Source organism: Anolis sagrei, chromosome 8 (assembly GCF_037176765.1).
Source record: "Anolis sagrei isolate rAnoSag1 chromosome 8, rAnoSag1.mat, whole genome shotgun sequence".
NCBI lineage: Eukaryota > Metazoa > Chordata > Lepidosauria > Squamata > Dactyloidae > Anolis > Anolis sagrei.
In genome coordinates this window covers 14,756,605-14,779,137 of record NC_090028.1, presented here as the reverse complement: position 1 = coordinate 14,779,137, position 22,533 = coordinate 14,756,605, and the positions used below count along the sequence as shown (strand labels likewise).

Here is a 22,533-nt window from a genome sequence, read left to right as displayed (position 1 = left end):
AGGTTCGATTCCAGGGAGCAGCGTGAGCTTCTGCTGTCAGCCCTAGCTTCTGCCAACCTAGCAGTTTGAAAACATGCAAATGTGAGTAGATCAATAGGTACCGCTCCGGCGGGAAGGTAACGGTGCTCCATGCAGTCATGCCAGCCACATGACCTTGGAGGTGTCTACGGACAACGCTGGCTCTTCGGCTTAGAAATGGAGATGAGCACCACACCCCAGAGTCAGACATGACTGGACTTAATGTCAGGGGACTACCTTTACTTTTACCTTTAAGTATGTTGTCCAAGGAATACATGGATGTTTTACCACCCTGTGGGAGGCTTCTCTCATGTCCCGACATGAGAAGCTGGAGCTGACAGACAGGAGCTCACCCCGTTCCCTGGATTCGAACCACCAACTTTTTGATCAGCAGTCCTGCCAGCACAAGGGTTTAACCCATTGCACCACCAAGGGCTACTTCAGATTTCTTTGCCTTCCTCAACAGTTAACAGATTTTTTTTGAATATTTGTGTATTCAATTATATTTGTAGATTTGAATTGAAATATCTGCCTTTTTTCTTCCTGGAGAGTTTACCTATAGGTAGGCAAAAACATTAAACAGCTCTACCTACTGAATAGGTCCAAGACATGGTGACTTATTAAGCATGTCCATAAAATTGTGGGAATTCTGGCAACAATTATGATTCAGCACCAATAATAATGAGGCGTAACAGCAAATGTGTGTATTTCATAAGTTAGCTGAAGTAGGAAATTCTATTTTGCTCATACTACACAAAAAAAACAACGCATTGTTCTTCTGGATGAAGCAACTCAATGAGTGCCTGCCTCTCTAGTGGTTCATAAACCATGCCTGAGTACTATTCAAAGTGGAAAGGTGAACATAGTAAAATTAAAACTCCTACCATGCTATAACCCTTGCTTTCCCAGCAGCAAGTGAAATTGAAAAGCACCTTTTATCTCAGGGGTGGGGGACATTTTCAAACTTCAGTTCCCAGAAGGTCTAATTACTACAGTAAACACAAAGGAATTGTGAGACTTTGAGATGAAAACAGCAACCTCAAGCTACATAATATGGGGATTGCCAATCCCTTCCCCATATGTCAAGCACCAGTACCATGTTTCCAGCTTTTGGCTTCTACTTGTTCTTTCTCTCCTGGAAATTTGTGTGGGACTATCAGCCAATGACTCATGGATTGGTACCAGTCCATGTGCCACATCTATGAGTAGCAATGTTTAGAAACATAGAAAGGTGCCCCAGCTTTGTTTTATTTTGTAGGCATGTGCAACCATGGTTCTAAATGGTTCTAAACTACTTAGAAAACTAAAGTTCTGGTGGTGAAAACTAGGGGGCGCTGGTGCTTTGCTTCTGTTGTTGTTGTTCATTCGTTCAGTCGTCTCCGACTCTTCGTGACCTCATGGACCAGCCCACGCCAGAGCTCCCTGTCGGCTGTCACCACCCCCAGCTCCTTCAAGGTCAAGCCAGTCACTTCAAGGATGCCATCCATCCATCTTGCCCTTGGTCGGCCCCTCTTCCTTTTGCCTTCCACTTTCTCCAGCATAATTGTCTTCTCTAGGCTTTGCTGTCTCCTCATGATGTGGCCAAAGTACTTCAACTTTGTCTCTAGTATCCTTCCCTCCAGTGAGCAGTTGGGCTTTATTTCCTGGAGGATGGACTGGGTGGATCTTCTCGCAGTCCAAGGCACTCTCAGCACTTTCCTCCAACACCACAGCTCAAAAGCATCCATCTTTCTTCGCTCAGCCTTCCCTAAGGTCCAGCTCTTACATCCGTAGGTTACTACAGGGAAGACCATGGCTTTGCTTCTACAGTGTTGCTAAAGTTCTGGTGGTGAAACTTTCAGAATTCTAACCCAACTTTCAAAATCTATATATATATATATATATATATAAATGCTCTGTGCATAATGAGTACCCTAAAAACAAAAGAACCAATGAACGAAATCACACCCAATTTGGCAACAAAATGTCTCACAACACAAGGAGTGACCATCACTCAAAAATTATGATTTTGTCATTTGGGAGTTGTAGTTACTGGGATTTATAGTTCACCTATAATCAAAGAGCATTCTGGACTCCACCAACGATGGAATTGAACCAAACTTGGAACATAGGACTCTCATGACCAACAGAAAACACTAGAAGAGTTTGGTGGGCATTAACCTTCAGTTTTGGAGTTGTAGTTCACCTACATCCAGAGAGCACTGTGGACTCAAACAATGATGGATCTGGATCAAACTTGGCACGAATACTCAATATGCCCAAATATAAACACAGATGGAGTTTGGGGAAAATAGGCCTTGACATTTGGGAGTTGTAGTTACTGGGATTTATAGTTCACCTACAATCAAGGAGCATTTTGAGCCCACCAATGACAGAATTGGGACAAACTTCCCACACAGAACCCTCTTGACCAACAGAAAATACTGTGTTTTGCAGTGGTCTTTGGCAACCCTTCTGACACCTCCTCGCAACTCCCCTCCCCCCCCCCCCCCCCCCCGAGGTCCCAAAACCCAGGTTGATAAATGCTGCCTTAAGGCCATCCAGTCCAACTCCCTTCACCAGGGCAAGAAAACATAATCAAAGCCCTCCTGACAAAGGGCCATCCTGCCATGCACACACATATATGTATATGACAGATCAAAGATTTGAAAGGGACCCCTAAAGAAGGGCAATGATATGTTGCATGTCCCAGAGTAGGCAAACCAGACATTAACACTGGCAAAGAAACAGCAAGAAATACTGTTTACCCACAAGCATAAAGACATTACATATATTAGAAACCAACACTTTCTCAATACTTTATTTTCCAGATCACCAGACTGGTCCACAGCAACGTGTGGCAAGGGACCGCTAGTTTCATGATAAATGGCAGTTCATAATAGGTTCTGTCATAAAAATCACCAATAATGAAATAATAATGAAATTTTGAAAGTTTTGTAAGAGTTCTGACATTTTCACCACCAGAACTTTAGCAACACTGTAGAAGCAAAGCACCACCGTCCCCTAGTTTTCACCACCAGAACTTTAGTTTTCTAAGTACTTTAGAACCATTTAGAACCATGCTTGGACATTCCTATTATTTAGATCAGTGGTTCCCAATTGTTTTTTGACCAGGACCCCTTGACCAAGGACTACTTTGACCAGGGACCACTTTCCAACATTAGTACCAAAAGGGTAAACTTTAGATTCAGTTTGGTTATTTGGGGTGCCGATTCAGAAAATTGCATTGAGTAGACTACATCAGCTCTAGTTTCTGATACAAAACATATGTCATCCAGTAGTTACTATCTGTTCACCCACAGAAAACTATATTTAATAATCTAGAGCTGATGTGGTAATAGTAATCTTTTGTGGGTAGCCAGCCTCTCCTCTCCCGACATGTCTGTAGTCTTGGCAGTATAAGAGGGTTTTGCAAGACCAGTTGCTCTTGTTGCCACGTGGTTTCGAGGCAACAATGTAGTAATGGTGAGGCCGCGGACCATATTTTTGTTGTTGGGGACCACTGATTTAGATAGTGCAGCATATTTGATTATTGTGGATAACATCAATCCTTTGTTAGGGAGCACAATGCATTGTCTCCATAGCCACTAATGGAATTTATCTTGATCATCTTCTCCTTCTTTCAGAGAACCAGCATCAACAGTTCGTTATGGCACTGTCATAATTCTGATGGTTAAGAGCACCATGCCAAACATGCCAGTTCATTTTGGAGACTGGCTTTGGCCATCAACAATGCAGTTGGTTTTCTTCTCTCTTTCAACCAAGGACAACAGAAAATACAGAAAGCACCTAATCTACTAATGTTCAACAACACCCTAGTTGTTTGGTAACAGTGCAGCTTTTCTGTATGTCTGATTCAGCACCAATTGTACCAGAGCAGATACTGCTCTGTAATACCCAAAACACTTTCACTGGCAATCTCGGTGACATTCAGTTCCAGAAGCTTCACAAAACATCTCAGCATCTGCAGAGAGGAAGACTCGATGGCACCAAAAAGTCAGACTCCGACCATTTAAATCAGTTCTTCCACGTGCATGATTTGCAGCATTGTTTGCCGTAAAACTTGTGGTTACAGACACCGTGTTGGGGGACGAGGTGGCACCAAGCGAAGAAATCCACACAAGAAGGATCATCTGCAGTAAGAAAATTGGAGATATATTTATTTTACAGTATTGCATACTGAAACCTAGCAGACTGATAGTAATGGAAGTTTAGGTTCTTGTGGGTTTTTTCGGGCTATAGGGCCATGTTCCAGAGGCATTTCTCCTGACGTTTCGCCTGCATCTATGGCAAGCATCCTCAGAGGTAGTGAGGTCTCTTGGAAGTAGGAAAAATGGGTTTATATATCTGTGGAATGGCTGGGGTGGGGCAAAGAGCTCTTCTCTGCTGGAGCTAGGTGTGAATGTTTCAACTGACCACCTTCATTAGCATTTGAAGACCTGGCTGAGCCTGGGAAAATCTTATGTTGAGAGGTGTTAAGATGTGCCTGGTTGTTGGAAGTTTAGTTATCCCATGACAAGGGTTTGTTGTGTGTTATGCTTGTGCGCTAAGTTCCACATTGCACAACAGTGCCCACCATTGGCATGTGTTGTGCCTTGCTGCTATTCTTCATGAATATAAAGGCATAGGACCATACAACCCTATGTTGAGGGAATATACAGTTCTATTTAGAGCCTTTCCACACAGCCCTATATCCCATAATATCAAGGCAGGAAATCCAACATTATCTGAGTGTGGACTCAGATAACCCAGTTCAAAGCAGATATTGTGGGATTTTCTGCCTTGATATTCTGGGATATAGGGCTGTGTGGAGGGGTCCATAGAGCAGGGGTCCTCAAACTATGGCCCGGGGGCCAGATGCGGCCCTCCAAGGTCATTTACCTGGCTCTCACTCAGGGTCAACCTAAGTCTGAAACGACTTGAAAGCACACAACAACATCAACAATCCTATCTCATCAGCCAAAAGTAGGCCCACACTTCCCATTGAAATACTAATAATTTTATATTTGTTGAAATTGTTCTTCATTTAATTATTGCATTTTTAAGTGTTTTTGCACTACAAATTGAAAGTGTCTTTGAGCGAAATTTGCAAATACTAAGCAAGGGGCTTTGAATGAAATTAACAACAAAAGAGAAATACACCCTTTCTCCTTAGAAAAAGAGCAATACAGAAGAAAATGTTTTTAAGAAACAAGATGTGAGATGTAGAGGTACAAGAAGGTACTTTCTTACATAGGATGTTGTGTTGTGGTTAACTTCAAAGGTTGTGGTAAAGTGCAGAGTCTTCATGTACAAGAAGGTACTTTCTAGGGCTGGGCGGTTTCGTTCGTTAATTTAGTAATTCATTATTAATTCGTATTTAAATTACCTTACGATCTGATATTGAGCCATGCAGGAATAGTGCGAGGAGTAAATTAGATTCAAAACATTTTTTAATTTATTTCGTTATTGTTTCGTAATTATTTTGTAATTATTTCGTAATTATTTTCGCATGTCTGGTGCAAGTTTTATAGTTGTTGTTTGTTTTATCACACCAACAGTCAACAACAGAGGGAGAGGGACCTTCAGAAGTTCCCCCTGTCCCATTTGGAGGTTTTTTTAGCATATTGTGCAATTGCATCCGCCATTAACGAATCGATTCGAAATTAACGAAATTTCGTAAATAACGAAATTTTGAAATCTCAAAATTTTGGAAGTATTTAGAATTTGGAAACGCTAGCGCCCCCTGGAAACGAATCGAGTTTAGAAACAAATTTTTCCGTGGATACCCAGCCCTAGTCCATCAGAGTCCGTACGTTCCACGTACCGAAGTTCATTTTCCTTTTTTGGCCGCAGGGTGGTGACCCCACTGGACATGGCAGTCCAGTCAGGGATAAGTGAGGCAGACTATGTTTAGGGCACCTTTTCTAGCCCCCTCCCCATTTGGGGTGAGCAGAGTGGGTCCTCAATAGGGCTGCTCAGTTGCGGATACAGCTGCCGAACTACTCAACTGCCTCGGACCTTGAGGTAGAACGACTGAGTCCGTACCCACCGCCCATGTGCCAGTCTGTGACTAGGGGCTTCCAGATTTCACAGTCCTGCCCCCGTCGCCACTCGCTGATCGCCATGGGACTTTGGTTGCTTGGTTTTTGTTTTCTGTGGAAGACGCCTGTGCGTGGGTTTTTTTAATGTGTGGAGGTCAGTGCACAACTGATCAACACACAGACTTCACAGAGTGAGGTTCCACTGGTGATGTAGTTTAACACAATGACCGTGGCTTCTCAGTCTGTTGCAGCCTTCTTCTGCCTTCGCAGCCGTTGTAACATGTGCCATGTTATCCTCCGCCTGCTCCGCCGTTGAGGTCTTTGGGTCTTCGGACTGTGCTTGGTCTGGAACCCCCCCCCCCCCCGCGGCCACTCCTGGGAGTGCACGACTCCAGTTGTTGTGCCTACAGGTTCATCGGAACACACAAGCCCCCTCACCACGACAAGGTGACAGTCCATCAAGGGGGCCAGCCCTAATACTTTCCATCAAAAGGTCAAGGGAGAGGGGCTGAAAAGAGAGTACTTTCCATGACAAAAAAAATGTTCTTGTTTACTTGAGGTTATATAACGGTGTTCAAACGCCAAGGGGGCACGGCAGTCACTTGAAGAGTAGCATCTACGCATGCTACCAGGCTGTCCGACTTCTTCATGAAGAAATTAAAAATAAATCTTGTTTTTTTATCTCTTTTGGGACTGTCTCCTTCCTTACGTGTTCCCATGACTGCACGGACCTAAGAAGACCCAATATAGGGTCTCTAACAAAATAAGATATGTGCAGTGTGCATAGGAATTCATTGTTTTTTTTTTTCAAATTATAATCCAGCCCTCCAACAGTTTGAGGAACTGTGACCTGGCCCTTTGTTCAAAACGTTTGAGGTCCCTGCCATGGAGTGTATGGAAGCAGCCTGGATGGGAGGGTATCAAGGTGTGTGCCATCATAGCCAGATCTGACATCTTCACAAATAGCAGGGCTGGCACAATAGTATAGGCCACTGCTGAAACTCGGGCAACCAGGTTCAGCTCTGAATCCAGCATTATACATAAGACACAGAGCTGAGATTTCAGGGGGAATGCAATCCCATCTCTGTCCTTTCTTGAAGTTGGTTTCAGGAACACATTGGGCTTCTGCTTGGTCCCTCTCCCCCTTTGGGCATTGCATCTTCATGGGAATGGATGCCCACTCTACAGAAATACAGATAGTTCAGAGAAGAGATCGTGGAAGATATATGTCCCGAATACTTTCATCTGTTACTACTACAAATTATATATGCATCTGTAATGTTCAGCCAGACCTCTTGTGTCATTGAAGAGGATGATAGCCACATGTTTGACACACCATGGATTGTCTACAGGGTTGAAGTACAGGGTGCAGCAGCATAACTTCCTTTTTTAAAACTCGCGCCATTCAGTTGGTTGAAGTTGTAGCGGAGCGCTAGTGGTCTCGTTCGAGAGGCGGGAGTATAAAGTTTTGGCCTGACACAGTTCAGTCGTCATCATGCGTTGGAACAGTGAGGAGCATGCTTTTGATGTTGAGGCCTATTTTTTGAGCAGATTTGGAGTGGCCGGGCCGCTCTCCAGATTTGGCCCCTTGTGATTTTTTCTATGGGTTTTTTTGAAATCCCATGTTTATGTGAACCGTCCAAGGACCCTACAAGATTTGAAGACCAACATCCAGGACGAAATTGCTGACATAACACCTGCTATGCTAGCAAGAGTCATGACAAACACAGGAAATCGGTTTACTCAGTGTATGGAGAATGGGGGACATCACCTACCTAATTTGATCTTCAAAACTACGTAAAACAAAACTTTAGGTATGTGCCTACATTATAATTTTTTTCTGATTCATAAAGTTTTGAAAAAAGGAAGTTATGCTGCTAAACCCTGTATAAGATATGGAAGTTGGTAGATTCAAACATTTGACAAGCTCCACTCCTGCTGGTTTCCACTCATGCCCCTTCCACACTGCCCTATATCCCACAATCTGATCCCAGATTATCTGCTTACCCCAGCGGAGACTCATATAATCCAGTTTAAAGTAGATAATTGGTTACATCCCGCCTTGATTACTGCAACGCTCTCTACGTGGGGTTGCCTTTGAAGATGGCTCGGAAGCTCCAACTAGTCCAACGGGCGGCAGCCATGGTACTAACAGGAGCAGGGCGCAGGGAGCATACAACTCCTCTGCTGTACCAGCTCCACTGGCTGCCGATTAGCTACCGGGCCCAATTCAAAGTGCTGGCATTGGCCTTTAAAGCCCTAAACGGTTCTGGCCCAACATATCTATCCGAACGTATCTCGGCCTATCAGCCCACCAGGACCCTAAGATCTTCGGGAGAGGCCCTTCTCTCCATCCCGCCTGCTTCACAGGTGCGGCTGGCGGGAACGAGAGACAGGGCCTTTTCTGTGGTGGCCCCGCGGCTTTGGAATGCCCTCCCTATAGAGATAAGATCAGCCTCCTCGCTGATAGTATTTCGGAAAAAACTCAAGACATGGATGTTTGAGCAAGCATTCGGCTAATCCGATGCGATGAAATCTCTGATCAAGGACTGGCAATCACAGACAACGAAATTGGATTATGATTTTAATTTAAGAGATGCATTGGTCTGTATTGGTGGCCCAATACTGTGTATTGTATATGTATGTGTTTTATATTTTTAATTGGAATATTGTTGTTTTTAAATGTTGTAAACCGCAATGAGTCGCCGTTTTAGGCTGAGATATTAGCGGTATACAAGTGTACTAAATAAAAATAAAATAAATAAATAATCTGGGATCAGATCCTAGAATACAGGGAGGCGTGGAAGGGGCCTCGGTTGCATCAACTTCAGATGAACTATTGGATGGGAAGCTTGTTCTTTCTTTTATGTTTGGTTCACATCGGGTACACATATTTGCTTTTCACATCCAAGAAAACCAAGTTGACCCAAAGGCTATGAGACTCTCAAGTCAAATGATGGAAATGAGCTGAAGAGCAGGTCCAGCTTGCCTAGGGAAAGCATGCTAACTCTCCCTGAAAGCCTCATTTCTTTCCTATGATCTCTCCCCAATGATTCACTGGGCTGAAACTATGTGGTGGGTAATTGAATGTGACTGGCTTCAATACAGTTCCAGCACAGCTGGCTGTGTGCAATGGTGGAGACAGAGACTTAGAGCATGGTGAAGAGATAATTGATCTCCAAGGCCCCAAAGACCTAGTTGCAATAAAGTCAAAAGGACTTCTACAGCTGTAAAGAGAGGGGAGGGTTGGGGCCAAAGCAAATAAATAACAGACATTGGATACACTATTTCCAATAAGAGGAGAGAGGGAAAATGGGGAGAAATTGTATTTGGAAATATAAGTTAAAAAAAAAAGGCTGGGCAAAAATAAACATAGATGAACCCAGTAGGCTTGGGTAACCACGGAAAAAATTGGTTCTAAACTCGTTTTGTTTTTAGGGGGCCCTTGCGTTTCGTTTTTTTTTATAATTCCGAAATTTTCCTTTTAAAATTTTTGAAATATATGAAATTTCATATAATTACGAATCAATTCGTTAATGGCGGACGCGATTGCGCAATATGCTAAGAAACCCTCCAAATGGGACAGGGGGAACTTCTGAAGCTTCCCTCTCCCTCTGTTGTTGACTGTTGGTGTGATAAAACAAACAACAACTATAAAACTTGCACCAGACATGACAAAATAATTACGAAACAATTTCGAAACAATTACAAAATAATTACAAAATAATTACGAAATAATTACAAAATAATTATGAAATAAATTGAAAAAAAAGTTTCGAATCTAATTTACTCCTCACACTATTCCTGCATGGCTCAATATTGGATCGTAAGCTAATTTAAATACGAATTAATAACGAATTACGAAATTAACGAACGAAACCGCCCAAGCCTAGAACCCAGCACCAAATCAAAAGACCTGTCTGCGCTCTTATCTGGATGTTAAGATCTTCGCTCCATGCAGTCATGCCGGCCACATGACCTTGGAGGTGTCTACGGACAACGCCGGCTCTTTGGCTTAGAAATGGAGATGAGCACCAGACACGACTGGACTTAATGTCAGGGGACTACCTTTACCTTTACTTTTAAGATCTTCAGGACAGGTCCTCAAGAATGCTATTCCTACTGAAGATCTACCTAATGGACATTCAGGAGTAGGAGTTCTCCTGTGCTGTCTCTAGAGAACAATATTGTCTCGCCTCAGAAATGCCATCAGTTCTCATTCTTATTTTTTTTTAATTTTTCACTAGTGTCAAAACACACATTGTTTAAAGATCCCTTAAACAGTATTGAGGGTTGTCGAAGGCTTTCATGGCAGGAATCACTGGGCTGTTGTAGGTTTTTCGGGCCATGTTCTAGAAGCATTCGCTCCTGACATTTCGTCTCAATCTATGGCAAGCATCCTCAGAGGTTGTGAGGACCATTTGAAGATTTCAAACAGTCTTCAAAGGCAGCCCCATGCAAAGCGCGTTGCAGTAGTCTATATGAGATGCAACCAGAGTGTGGACTACCATGGCCAACAGACCTCACAACCTTTGAGGATACTTGCCATAGATGCAGGAGAAATGTCAGGAGAGAATGCTTCTAGAACATGGCCATATAGCCCGAAAAACCTATAACAACCCAGTTTTGAGGGTTATTCTAATGATTTTTGTAATTTGATTGCAGAATTTGTTGCCAACAAAGTTTGTTAGCCAACTAGAGTGTATTTTAAGTGGGAAAATTGAAGAAAATTGAAATAAATTATTCATTGGCATAATTCCAGAAGACTTGAAAAAAAATCATGCACGAAAGTATAAATGAATGGATAAGAAACCCCATGCTTTGGACAAGATCTGCATAAAAATAAATTCCCACTCTAAAATCATAGAATCATAGAATCAAAGATTTGGAAGAGACCTCATGGGCCATCCAGTCCAACCCCCTGCCAAGAAGCAGGAATATTGTACTCAAATCACCCCTGACAGATGGCCATCCAGCCTCTGTTTAAAAGCTTCCAAAGAAAGAGGCCTCCACCACACTCCAGGGCAGTGAGTTCCACTGCTGAATGGCTCTCACAGTCAGGAAGTTCTTCCTAATGTTCAGATGGAATCTCCTCTCTTGTAGTTTGAAGCCATTGTTCCGCGTCCTAGTCTCCATGGAAGCAGAAAACAAGCTTGCTCCCTCCTCCCTGTGGCTTCCTCTCACATATTTATACTTCAGGAAATAAAGCCCCACTGCTCACTGGAGGGAAGGATATTAGAGGCAAACATGAAGTATTTTGGAATCATAGAATCAAAGAGTTGGAAGAGACCTCATGGGCCATCCAGTCCAACCCCCTGCCAAGAAGCAGGAATATTGCATTCAAATCACCCCTGACAGATGGCCATCCAGCCTCTGTTTAAAAGCTTCCAAAGAAGGAGCCTCCACCACACTCCGGGGCAGAGAGTTCCACTGCTGAACGGCTCTCACAGTCAGGAAGTTCTTCCTCGTGTTCAGATGGAATCTCCTCTCTTGTAGTTTGAAGCCATTGTTCCGCGTCCTAGTCTCCATGGAAGCAGAAAACAAGCTTGCTCCCTCCTCCCTGTGGCTTCCTCTCACATATTTATACATGGCTATCATATCTCCTCTCAGCCTTCTCTTCTTCAGGCTAAACGTGTCCAGCTCCTTAAGCCGCTCCTCATAGGGCTTGTTCTCCAGACCCTTGATCATTTTAGTTGCTCTCCTCTAGACACATTCCAGCTTGTCAATATCTCTCTTGAATTGTGGTGCCCAGAAGTGGACACAATATTCCAGGTGTGGTCTAACCAAAGCAGAATAGAGGGGTAGCATTACTTCCCTGGACCTAGACACTATGCTCCTATTGATGCAGGCCAAAATCCCATCGGCTTTTTTGCCGCCACATCACATTGTTGGCTCATGTTTAACTTGTTGGCCACGAGGACTCCAAGATCTTTTTCACACGTACTGCTCTCAAGCCAGGCATTTCCCCCCATTCTGTATCTTTGCATTTCATTTTTCCTGCCAAAGTGGAGTATCTTGCATTTGTCACTGTTGAACTTCATTTTGTTAGCTTTTGCCCATCTCTCTAATCTGTCAAGATCATTTTGATTCCTGCTCCTGTCCTCTGGAGTATTGGCTATCCCTCCCAATTTGGTGTCGTCTGCAAACTTGATGACATAATGAGAAGACAGGAAAGCATAGAGAAGACAATGCTGGGGAAAATGGAAGGAAAAAGGAAGAGGGGCCGACCAAGGGCAAGATCGATGGATGGCATCCTTGAAGTGACTGGCTTGACCTTGAAGGAGCTGGGGGTGGTGACGGCCGACAGGGAGCTCTGGCGTGGGCTAGTCCATGAAGTCACAAAGAGTCGGAAGCGACTGAACGAATGAACAACAAAGGTGTTACTATATCACAACTCCTATCAGCTCTAGTCATGATGTCTAGAATTGTAGTCCAGCATTTGGAGGACAACTTAAAATGACATGATGGGTTAAATTAGGCCTGGTGGCCTTGAGTGTGAAGCATTTGATCTAGGAGATCTGTTCTGATACAAATTTACCATTCAAAAAGTAATTATTATTCTTAGTATTACTTTACCTTTCTTTTCTGGAACAAGGCAGAAGATAGTATTGCAGGCTCTGGACATGGCAGGCTGTTGATGAGGAAGACAACCTGTAGCTATCTGGCCCTGGTAAAGACACTGCACCACCCGTATTTGGACTCCACCACCACAGGTCACTGAGCACTGTAAAGAAAAGAAAATGCCCTTTACACATTCATTCCAAACTTTTCAGCTACGATTTCATCCCTACTGCTGCTGTTGCATGCCTTCAAATAATTTCCAATTTATTGTTTGAATTCCCATAATGAAATAAAGAGCCAGACATAAGAACATGAGTTAAAGTGCCATTTCTTGACCTATTTATTTATTTACTATAACTTCTGGGAGAACCTGTAAATTGAAATAACCAGTAAGGGGAGGAACTAATAATATAATAATAATAACTATTATTATATTGTTGTTATTATTACATTGCTGTTAATTGTATATTTATGTTTTGATGTGGGCGCCATGGGGTACCATTTTGTTAGCCGTCCTGATTCCCTCTGCGGAGGTTGAGAAAAGACGGGATATAAAATCCCTAAATAAATAAATAAATTTTTAGTGTGGCTGGCATTGGAACAAGCCCAAATCACAATAAAAACAACAGCATCAAAATCAATCAATGAAAACATAATATAAACCCAACAACAGCATCATAAAAACAATAACATGGCTGTAAACAGAGTAAGAACTGGATCCGGGCTCAAGTAACTGCAATAAATTTCTAAGTAGTGCCGAGGGAAAGTGCAAAAAGTATCAATCTACAGGGAATACCTCTGGTCATAAAGTGGCAAGATTAGTGGGGTGTATGGCTCTTGAGAGTCTCTTCCAACCTGTTCTAAAGTATGAGTCGCAAAGTATGTGACTAAAATGATCAAGGGTCTAGAGAACAAGCCCTATGAGGAGCGGCTTAGGGAACTGGGCATGTTTAGCCTGAAGAAGAGAAGGCTGAGAGGAGATATGATAGCCATGTATAAATATGTGAGAGGAAGCCACAGGGAGGAGGGAGCAAGCTTGTTTTCTGCTTCCTTGGAGACTAGGACGCGGAACAATGGCTTCAAACTACAAGAGAGGAGATTCCATCTGAACATGAGGAAGAACTTCCTGACTGTGAGAGCCGTTCAGCAGTGGAACTCTCTGCCCCGGAGCGTGGTGGAGGCTCCTTCTTTGGAAGCTTTTAAGCAGAGGCTGGATGGCCATTTGTCAGGGGTGATTTGAATGCAATATTCCTGCTTCTTGGCAGAATGGGGTTGGACTGGATGGCCCATGAGGTCTCTTCCAACTCTTTGATTCTATGATTCTATGATTCTATGAGGATCCTTTATGTGCAAGTATATATAGCAATAACATCTTTTCTGAGCCAGAGTGAAGACAGTTCCACCTTGTCTCCTGTGCTATACTAAAATATAATATAATATAATATATATTGTATATACATATAATATACTAGCCGTCCCCTGCCACGCGTTGCTGTGGCCCACATAGGGGTTCTGTGTGGGAGGTGTAGCTTAATTCTATCGTTGGTGGGGTTCAGAATGCTCTGTGATTGTGGGTGAACTATAAATCCCGGCAACTACAACTCCCAAATGTCAAGATTCTATTTTCCCCAAACTCCACCAGTGTTCACATTTCGGCATATTGGGTATTTGTGTAGAGTTTGGTCCAGATCTATCATTGTTTGAGTCCACAGTGATATCTGGATATAGGTGAACTACAACTCCAACACCAAAGGACACGGCCCACCAAACCCTCCCAGTATTTTCTATTGGTCATAGGGGAACTGTGTGCCAAGTTTGGTCCAATTCCATCGTTGGTGGGGTTCAGAATGCTCTTTGATTGTATATGAACCATAAATCCCAGCAACTACAACTCTCAAATGTCAAAATGCTATTTTCACCCAAACTCCACCAGTATTCACATTTGGGCATATTGAGTATTCGTGTAGAGTTTGGTCCAGATCCATCATTGATTGAGTCCACAGTGATCTCTGGATGTAGGTGAACTCCAACTCCAAAACCAAAGGACACTGCCCACCAAACCCTTCCAGTATTTTCTGTTGGTCATGGGAGAACTGTGTGCCAAGTTTGGTTCAATTCCACCATTGGTGGAGTTCAGAATACTCTTTGATTGTAGGTGAACTATAAATCCCAGTAACTACAACTCCCAAGTGACGAAATCATAATTTTTTGAGTGATGGTCACTCCTTGTGTTGTGAGACGTTTTGTTGCCAAATTTGATGTGATTTTCTTCATTGGTTCTTTTGTTTTTAAGGAACTCATTATGCACAGAGCATTTTTATATATATAGATATAATATTATAATGTAATACAGTATAATACAACTAATAATATGATATTATGGTTATATATTTTATATTACATGTAATATTACTAATACTATTACAATATAATTGTATAGTATAATATAGTGACGTATAGCACTGATATTGTACTGTGCTATATTATTATTATTATTATAACTTTATTTGTACCCCGATAGCATCTCCCAAGGGATTCGATGCGGCTTACAACAGGCCGGAGCCCAACACAATACAACAATACAGTACATAGCAAATAAAACAGTTAAGCAGAAAACAATAAAACAATAGCAATACAACAAGACATTATTAAAAACTGAGCCGGCCAGGAGTAGGGGTACAGGATTAAAAGTGCTGAAGTGTCGGAGGGATATGGGATTAAAATATAAGTGCAGTGTGCAGTGTGCGGTGATCTTGGTTCTAACTAAAGTGCTTCTGGGATTTGGTAGTGGGGTTCCTAATCTGAAAAGGCACGTTGGAACAGCCAGGTTTTCAGATTCTTTCTGAAGACCGCCAAAGTAGGGGCCTGTCTGAGATCTTTTGGGAGGGCATTCCAGAGGCGGGGGGCCACCACAGAGAAGGCCCTGTCTCGCGTCCCCACCAAACGCGCCTGTGACGCAGGCGGGATCATGAGCAGGGCCTCTCCTGATGACCGGAGTGAGCGTGTGGGTTCATAGACAGCGATGCGGTCACGCAGGTAGGGTGGTCCCAAACCGTTCAGGGCTTTGTAGGTAAGCACCTGCACCTTATATTGGGCTCGGAAAATAAACGGCAGCCAGTGGAGCTCCTTAAACAGGAGGGTTGACCTCTCTCTGTAATGGGCCCCAGTTAACATCCTGGCTGCTGCCCGTTGGACCAATTGGAATTTCCGAGCCGTTTTCAAGGGCAACCCCACGTAGAGCGCATTGCAGTAATCCAGTCTAGAGGTGACTAAGGCATGGACCACCCCGGCCAGATCAGCCTTAGCGAGGTACGGTCGCAGCTGGCACACAAGTCTCAGTTGTGCAAAAGCCCTCCCGGCCACCGCCAACGCCTGAGCCTCAAGCGAGAGCGATGAATCCAGGAGGACTCCCAAGCTGCGGACCTGTGGCTTCAGGTGGAGTGTAACCCCGTCCAACACAGGTAGCCACCCTATACACCGATCCGGTTTACAATCGACCAGGAGGACCTCTGTCTTGTCAGGATTGATCTTCAGCTTGTTCCTCCTCATCCAGATAGACACAGCAGCCAGGCACTCGTCCAACACCCGAGAAGCCTCCTTGGAGTTAGATGGAAAGGAGTAGTAGAGTTGTGCGTCATCTGCGTAGAGATGGTACCCAACTCCAAAACTCCGGATGACCTCTCCCAGCAGTTTCATGTAGATGTTAAAGAGCATGGGAGACAAAATAGAGCCTTGAGGGACCCCACAGGTCAAAGGCCAGGGATCTGAGCAGGCGTCTCCCAGCTTCACCATCTGGGTTCGTCCCTCCAGGAAGGACTGGAGCCACGACAGAACCATGCCCCCAAGGCCCATCCCAGAGAGACGACCCAGAAGGATACCATGATCGATGGTATCGAAAGCCGAAACATTACATATATTAGAAACCAACACTTTCTCATTACTTTATTTTCCAGATCAACAGACTGGGCCACAGCAACACGTAGCAGGGGAAAGCTAGTATTACAATATAATTGTATAGTACAATATAGTGATGTATAGCACTGATATTGTATTGTGCTAATGGTATATTGTACTGTATGTATTTATATATATCTTGTAAACTGCTCTGAGTCCCCTTCGGGGTGAGAAGGGTGGCATATAAATGTCGCAAATAAATAAATAAATAAAGCACTCAAACTTACACGGATGGGCTTTCAAATAAAATACTTGTATCCAGGATATGTGAGTCATACAGTCAAGCAAGTTCCAAAAATACAGAAGCTTGTTGCAAAACTCTGGCAATTTTTTACAAACCGAGGCACTAATCAATCAAACAATTTCAGGAATTCCAGACAGCCTTTGCAAATCTCTACGGATGTTGTGTACAATGATTTGTAGGTTCAGCCACACTACAATCCTCTGAAGAATGATATGGAAAGCACCATGGAAGACAGCATTGCTGAAACAGCAGGAGCACTTTTATGTAAGTGACTATCAGTTTCCAGACAAATGAGTCAGTGAGAACAATATGCTGTTATTGCTGTTCCTACACTTGACACAGCAGGAATCCCGGCAAGACTACCCCTGCCATTAAACAGAATATGTTGGCTGTCTTAGGCAGCAGATTTTGGTGTCTCAAATGAAGACATTTTTGACTGTATTTTTCTTCTGGCACCCGTGAGGAAGTGTCTGTGGGACGTTCTGCCTTATATGTCAGAAGAACGTGACTATCACTAAACCAGTGGTTCTCAACCTTCGTAATGCCATGATCCCTTAATACAGTTCTTCATATTGTGGTGACCCCCAACCATAAAATTATTTTCGTTGCTACTTCACAACTTTTTTTTTGTCGTGTCAGGAGCGACTTGAGAAACTGCAAGTCGCTTCTGGTGTGAGAGAATTGGCCGCCTGCAAGGACGTTGCCCAGGGGACGCCCAGATGCTTTGATGTTTTTATCATCCTTGTGGGAGGCTTCTCTCATGTCCCCGCATGAGGAGCTGGAGCTGATAGAGGGAGCTTATCCGCCTCTCCCCGGATTTGAACCTGCAACCTGTGGGTCTTCAGTCCTGCTGGCACAGGGATTTTACCCACTGCACCACTGGGGGCTCCACAACTTCACAACTTCACAACTGTAATTTTGCTACTGTTGCGAATTGTAATGTAAATATCTCATATGCAAGATATATTTTCATTCACTGGACTAAATTTGGCACAAATACCGATACACCCAAATTTGAATACTGGTGGGGTTGATTTTGTCATTTGGGAGTTGTAGTTGCAGGTATTTATGCACCGGGACTGTGGCGCAGCTGGCTGGGTATCAGCTGCATTAAGATCATTACTGACCAAAAGGTCATGTGTTCGAAGCCAGCCTGGGTCGGAGTGAGCTTCCGGCCAATTTGTGTAGCTTGTTGTTGACCTTTGCAACCCAAAAGACAGTTAATAATAATATTTATTTGATCAGTCATATGACCATTTCAAAATAAAACACGAGTAAAAAACAAGGCAACAAGGTGATAAGTCAGAAGAAGAAGTTATCTTTGAATATCCATCAGCATTAATAATTTTACTTGGGGATTTCAACGTGGGACTGGGAAGCTCAGCAAATAAACTGACAGAGTTATCCGGCATCCCCAAGGGAGACCTGCCCTTCAATGCTGATTGGAACTCTAGAGACATGACTAGAAATAAAGCAGGGATTGAGCTGGTTTCTGTTCTATACAAGTTCAATCTTTACATACTAAGTGGGGAAAATAAGAAATACTGTTATCCCTTTACCTACCATTCAGCGAGAGCCAGTAGCACCCTGGACTATGTGTCTCTAAGGAATTCAGTGAGTTCTTCTCTGAGGTTACAGTCAAACCAAGGGAAGACAGTGACCATCAACCCTTGTCAACAGTTATTTTCAGTCACTCTGATATACGTTCAACAAATCCCACAGATGCGAAATTTATACACTCCATGTCTACACTTCAATGTAAGACATTAAAATGGCAGGCTGTCAATTTAACAGCCATTGATGAATATCTACGTAACCTGCAAGCTGTCGCATGTGGTGAAGTGATAAAAGCCCAAAAGACAGTTGTATCTGTCAAGTAGGGAATTTAGGTACCACCTGTGTGTGAGGAGGCTAATTTCAAATTTACAAAGTCATAAAAAATATCCAGCGAAAGCATGCGGGGAATGCGGAAAGTACTTCATCAGTGTCGCAGATGGACAGTGAAGTGACAGCTCCCCTAGAGTCCAGAAAATTGGAATGTTAAATAAATAGCCTCTGACTGTCTGTCTATATATGTTGTGTGTCTATGGCATTTAATGTTTGCCATGTATGTGTACATTGTAATCCACCCTGAGTCCCCTGCGGGGTGAGAAGGGCCGAATATAAATACTGTAAATAAATAAATAAATAAATTTATAGTTCACCGACAATTAAAGACCATTCTGCACTCCACCAATGATGGAACTGAACCAAACTTGGCACACAGTTCTCCCATGACCAACAGAAAATACTGGAAAGGTTGGGTGGGAATTGATCTTGAGTTTTGGAGTTGTAGTTTACCTACATTCAGAGAGCACTGTGGACTCTACACAATGATGAATCTGGACCAAACTTGGCACAAATACTCAATATGCCCAAATGTGAACCCTGGTGGAGTTTGGAAAAAATAGACCTTGCCTTATATATGTAAACCAAATCACAAATCAACACCATATAACTAAGCACAAAATTAATGGGGCAATTCACAGTAAGTTTTTTTTTGTCGTGTCAGGAGCGACATGAGAAACTGCAAGTCGCTCCTGTTGTGAGAGAATTGGCCATCTGCAAGGATGTTGTCCAGGGGACGCCTGGATGATTTGATGTTTTTATCATCCTTGTGGGGGGCTTCTGTCATGTCCCCGCATGAGGAGCTGAAGCTGATAGAGGGAGCTCATCCGCCTCTCCCCAGATTCGAACCTGTGACCTGTCGGTCTTCAGTCCTGCCGGCACAGGGCTTTAACCCACTGTGCCACCGGGGGCTTAACAGTAAGTTAAGATAAAAGGACCTTTAAAACATGAAATGTAAGAATTAAAACCCCTAATAAAACATTAAAATCACACGATCCAAGGATGTAGACCGGGCCATTCCTAATGTTGATTGCACATTTTCAATATTTGCCTCTTGTAAGATCACTTCTGACCAAAAGGTCATGAGTTTGAAGCCAGCCCGGGTCGGAATGAGCTTCTGACCAATTGTGTAGCTTGTTGTCGACCTTTGCAACCCGAAAGACAGTTGCATCTGTCAAGTAGGAAAATTAGGTACCAGCTATGTGTGGGGAGGCTAATTTAACAAATTTACGAGGCCATAAAAAAGACTCCAGCAAAGCACTCCAGCAAAGCATTCGGGGAATGCGGAAAGTACTTCATCAGTGTTGCAGATGGACAGTGAAGTGACAGCTCCCCTAGTGTCCAGAAAATTGGAATGTTAAATAGCCTCTGACTGTCTGTCTATATGTGTTGTGTGTCTATGGCATTGAATGTTTGCCATGTATGTATACATTGTAATCCACCCTGAGTCCCCTGCGGGGTGCGAAGGACGGAATATAAATACTGTAAATAAATAAATTGTACTGTGTTACTTTACTAGTCAAAAGCTTGGTTCCATAACCATGACTTTGTTCTCTTTCTAAAGGCCAGAAGGGAGAGTGCTGATCAAATCTCACTGGGGAGAGAGTTCCAGAGCTGAGGAGCCACCACTGAGAAGGCCCTGTCTCTCCTCCCCACCAACCGCACTTACAAAGCAGGCAGGACCTCCCCAGAAGATCTTAACCTCCGAAATGGTTCATAGAGGGAGGTATGTTCGGACAGGTAAGCTGGGCTGGAACTGTGTAGGGCTTTAACAGTTTTGAATTGCACTTGGTAGCAGATTGGCAGCCAGTGGAGCTGGTGTATCTTACAGAATTCTGGTTTAATGAATGCCAGGCCTTCAAAGATGCTGTCTCCAAATGTCTAATCAAGATTTTCATATGAATTTGTGTCTTTTACCTGTTGCCAAGGTGAAGAATACCATCCAGACACTCTACTGTACAAATGGTGCAGGGGACATGCTCCTCGGTTGCACACCTCTTCCAGTTCTATGTGCGGCTTCTTGAGATTTCGGCAACGCCGGGGTGGGAAAGTTATCAATTTGCCACTGATGCTTTTCTCACTGCATTGCATCTCTCGCCTCCTTAGACCTGGGCCACAGGTAACAGAACACTGGGTGGCAAAGCACACAGGAATACCTCAATTAACAACATTGATGTGTTCTTCGCTATTACCTCTTTAACAAAAAAAATGGTACCAAAAGCACAAATCACATAGAAGCAATAAGAATAGATTCCTAAACCACAAAGAAGAATAGTTCAGCATGTTTCAGAACTAATATTAATTGCATACACTGTCAGGGATGGTTAGATAGGTAGGTAGATAGATAGAGAGATTAGATAGATAGATAGATAGATAGATAGATAGATAGATAGATATGATAGATAGATAGATAGATAGATAGATAGATAGAGAGAGATAGATAGATAGATAGAGATAGATGATAGATAGATAGATAGATAGATAGATAGATGGATAGAGAGATTAGATAGATAGATAGATAGATAGATAGATGACAGATAGATAGATAGATAGATAGATAGATAGATAGAGATGATAGATAGATGACAGATAGATAGATAGATAGATAGATAGATAGATAGATAGAGATAGATAGATAGATAGATAGATAGATAGATAGATAGAGATAGATGATAGATAGATAGATAGATAGATAGATAGATAGATAGATAGATAGATAGAATCGTCAACTTTCTAAACACTAGTTCTAGAAATGCATCCAGGAATGACTTTTTCTTTCAACATTCCCAACTTTTTAAAAACGATCTTCAATTTTGCAGCCAATCTAACAAATCAGTAAACTGGGATAGTTGCTAAGACAGGTTTGCCTGCCCTCTTTTTTGCTATTCTCACATGCTCCATACAGAATTTTGGAGGACGCTGCCATTTATTTTACCTTGCTATAGTTAAATGCCCTCTGATGGTGCAGCGGGTTAAACCGCTGAGCTGCTGAACTTGTTGACGGATAGGTTGTCAGTTTGAATCCAGGGAATGGGGGTTTTTTGTTTTGTTTTTTGTCGTGTAAGGAGAGACTTGAGAATCTGCAAGTCGCTTCTGGTGTGAGAGAATTGACCATCTGCAAGGACATTGCCCAGGGGACGCCTGGATGATCTGATGTTTTATCATCTTTGTGGGAAGCTTCTCTCATGTCCCCATATGAGGAGCTGGAGCTGGTAAAGGGAGCTCATCCGCCTCTCCCCGGATTCAAACTTGCGACCTGTCGGTCTTCAGTCCTGCCGGCACTTTGCCACCGGGGGCTCCAGGGAGTGGGGTGAGCTCCTGTTGTTAGCCCCAGCTTCTGCCAACCTAGCAGTTCAAAAACTGGAGACCCCGGTGGCGCAGTGGGTTAAAGCCCTGTGCTGGCAGGACTGAAGATCGACAGGTCACAGGTTCAAATCCGGAGAGAGGCGGATGAGCTCCCTCTATCAGCTCCAGCTCCTCCTGCACGGACATGAGAGAAGCCTCCCACAAGGATGATAAAACATCAAAATCATCTGGGCGTCCCCTGAGCAACATCCTTGCAGACGGCCAATTCTCTCACAACAGGATGCTCCTGACATGAAAAAAAAAGTTCAAAAACTTGCAAATGTGAGTAGATCAATAGGCACGGCTGACAGATAGGTTGGGGGTTCAAATCTAGGGAGCGAGGTAGCTCCTGCTGTTAGTTCCAGCTTCTGCCAACCTAGCAGTTTGAAAACATGCAAATGTGAGTCGATCAATAGGGAAGGTAACGGTGCTCCATGTAGTCATGCTGACCACATGACTTTACAGGTGTCTACAGACAACCCCAGCTCTTCGGCTTAGAAA

The 22,533-nt window shown here is 43.3% G+C and overlaps 1 protein-coding gene across 1 annotated transcript in view; it reads right to left on the bottom strand.

Moving 5' to 3' along the window:
* Window positions 1–2,538: 2,538 nt before the first annotated feature.
* Window positions 2,539–22,533, bottom strand: part of ADAMTS18 (ADAM metallopeptidase with thrombospondin type 1 motif 18) — a 219,583-nt gene continuing 199,588 nt past the window's right edge. Inside the window, exons 21-23 of the mRNA XM_067471038.1 lie at window positions 20,605–20,817; window positions 12,618–12,765; window positions 2,539–4,151 (exon numbers count right to left, since the gene is read on the bottom strand). Of these exons, the coding sequence (XP_067327139.1) occupies window positions 4,036–4,151; window positions 12,618–12,765; window positions 20,605–20,817 (477 nt within the window). The 3' untranslated portion in view covers window positions 2,539–4,035. The remainder of the gene's footprint in view (window positions 4,152–12,617; window positions 12,766–20,604; window positions 20,818–22,533) is intronic.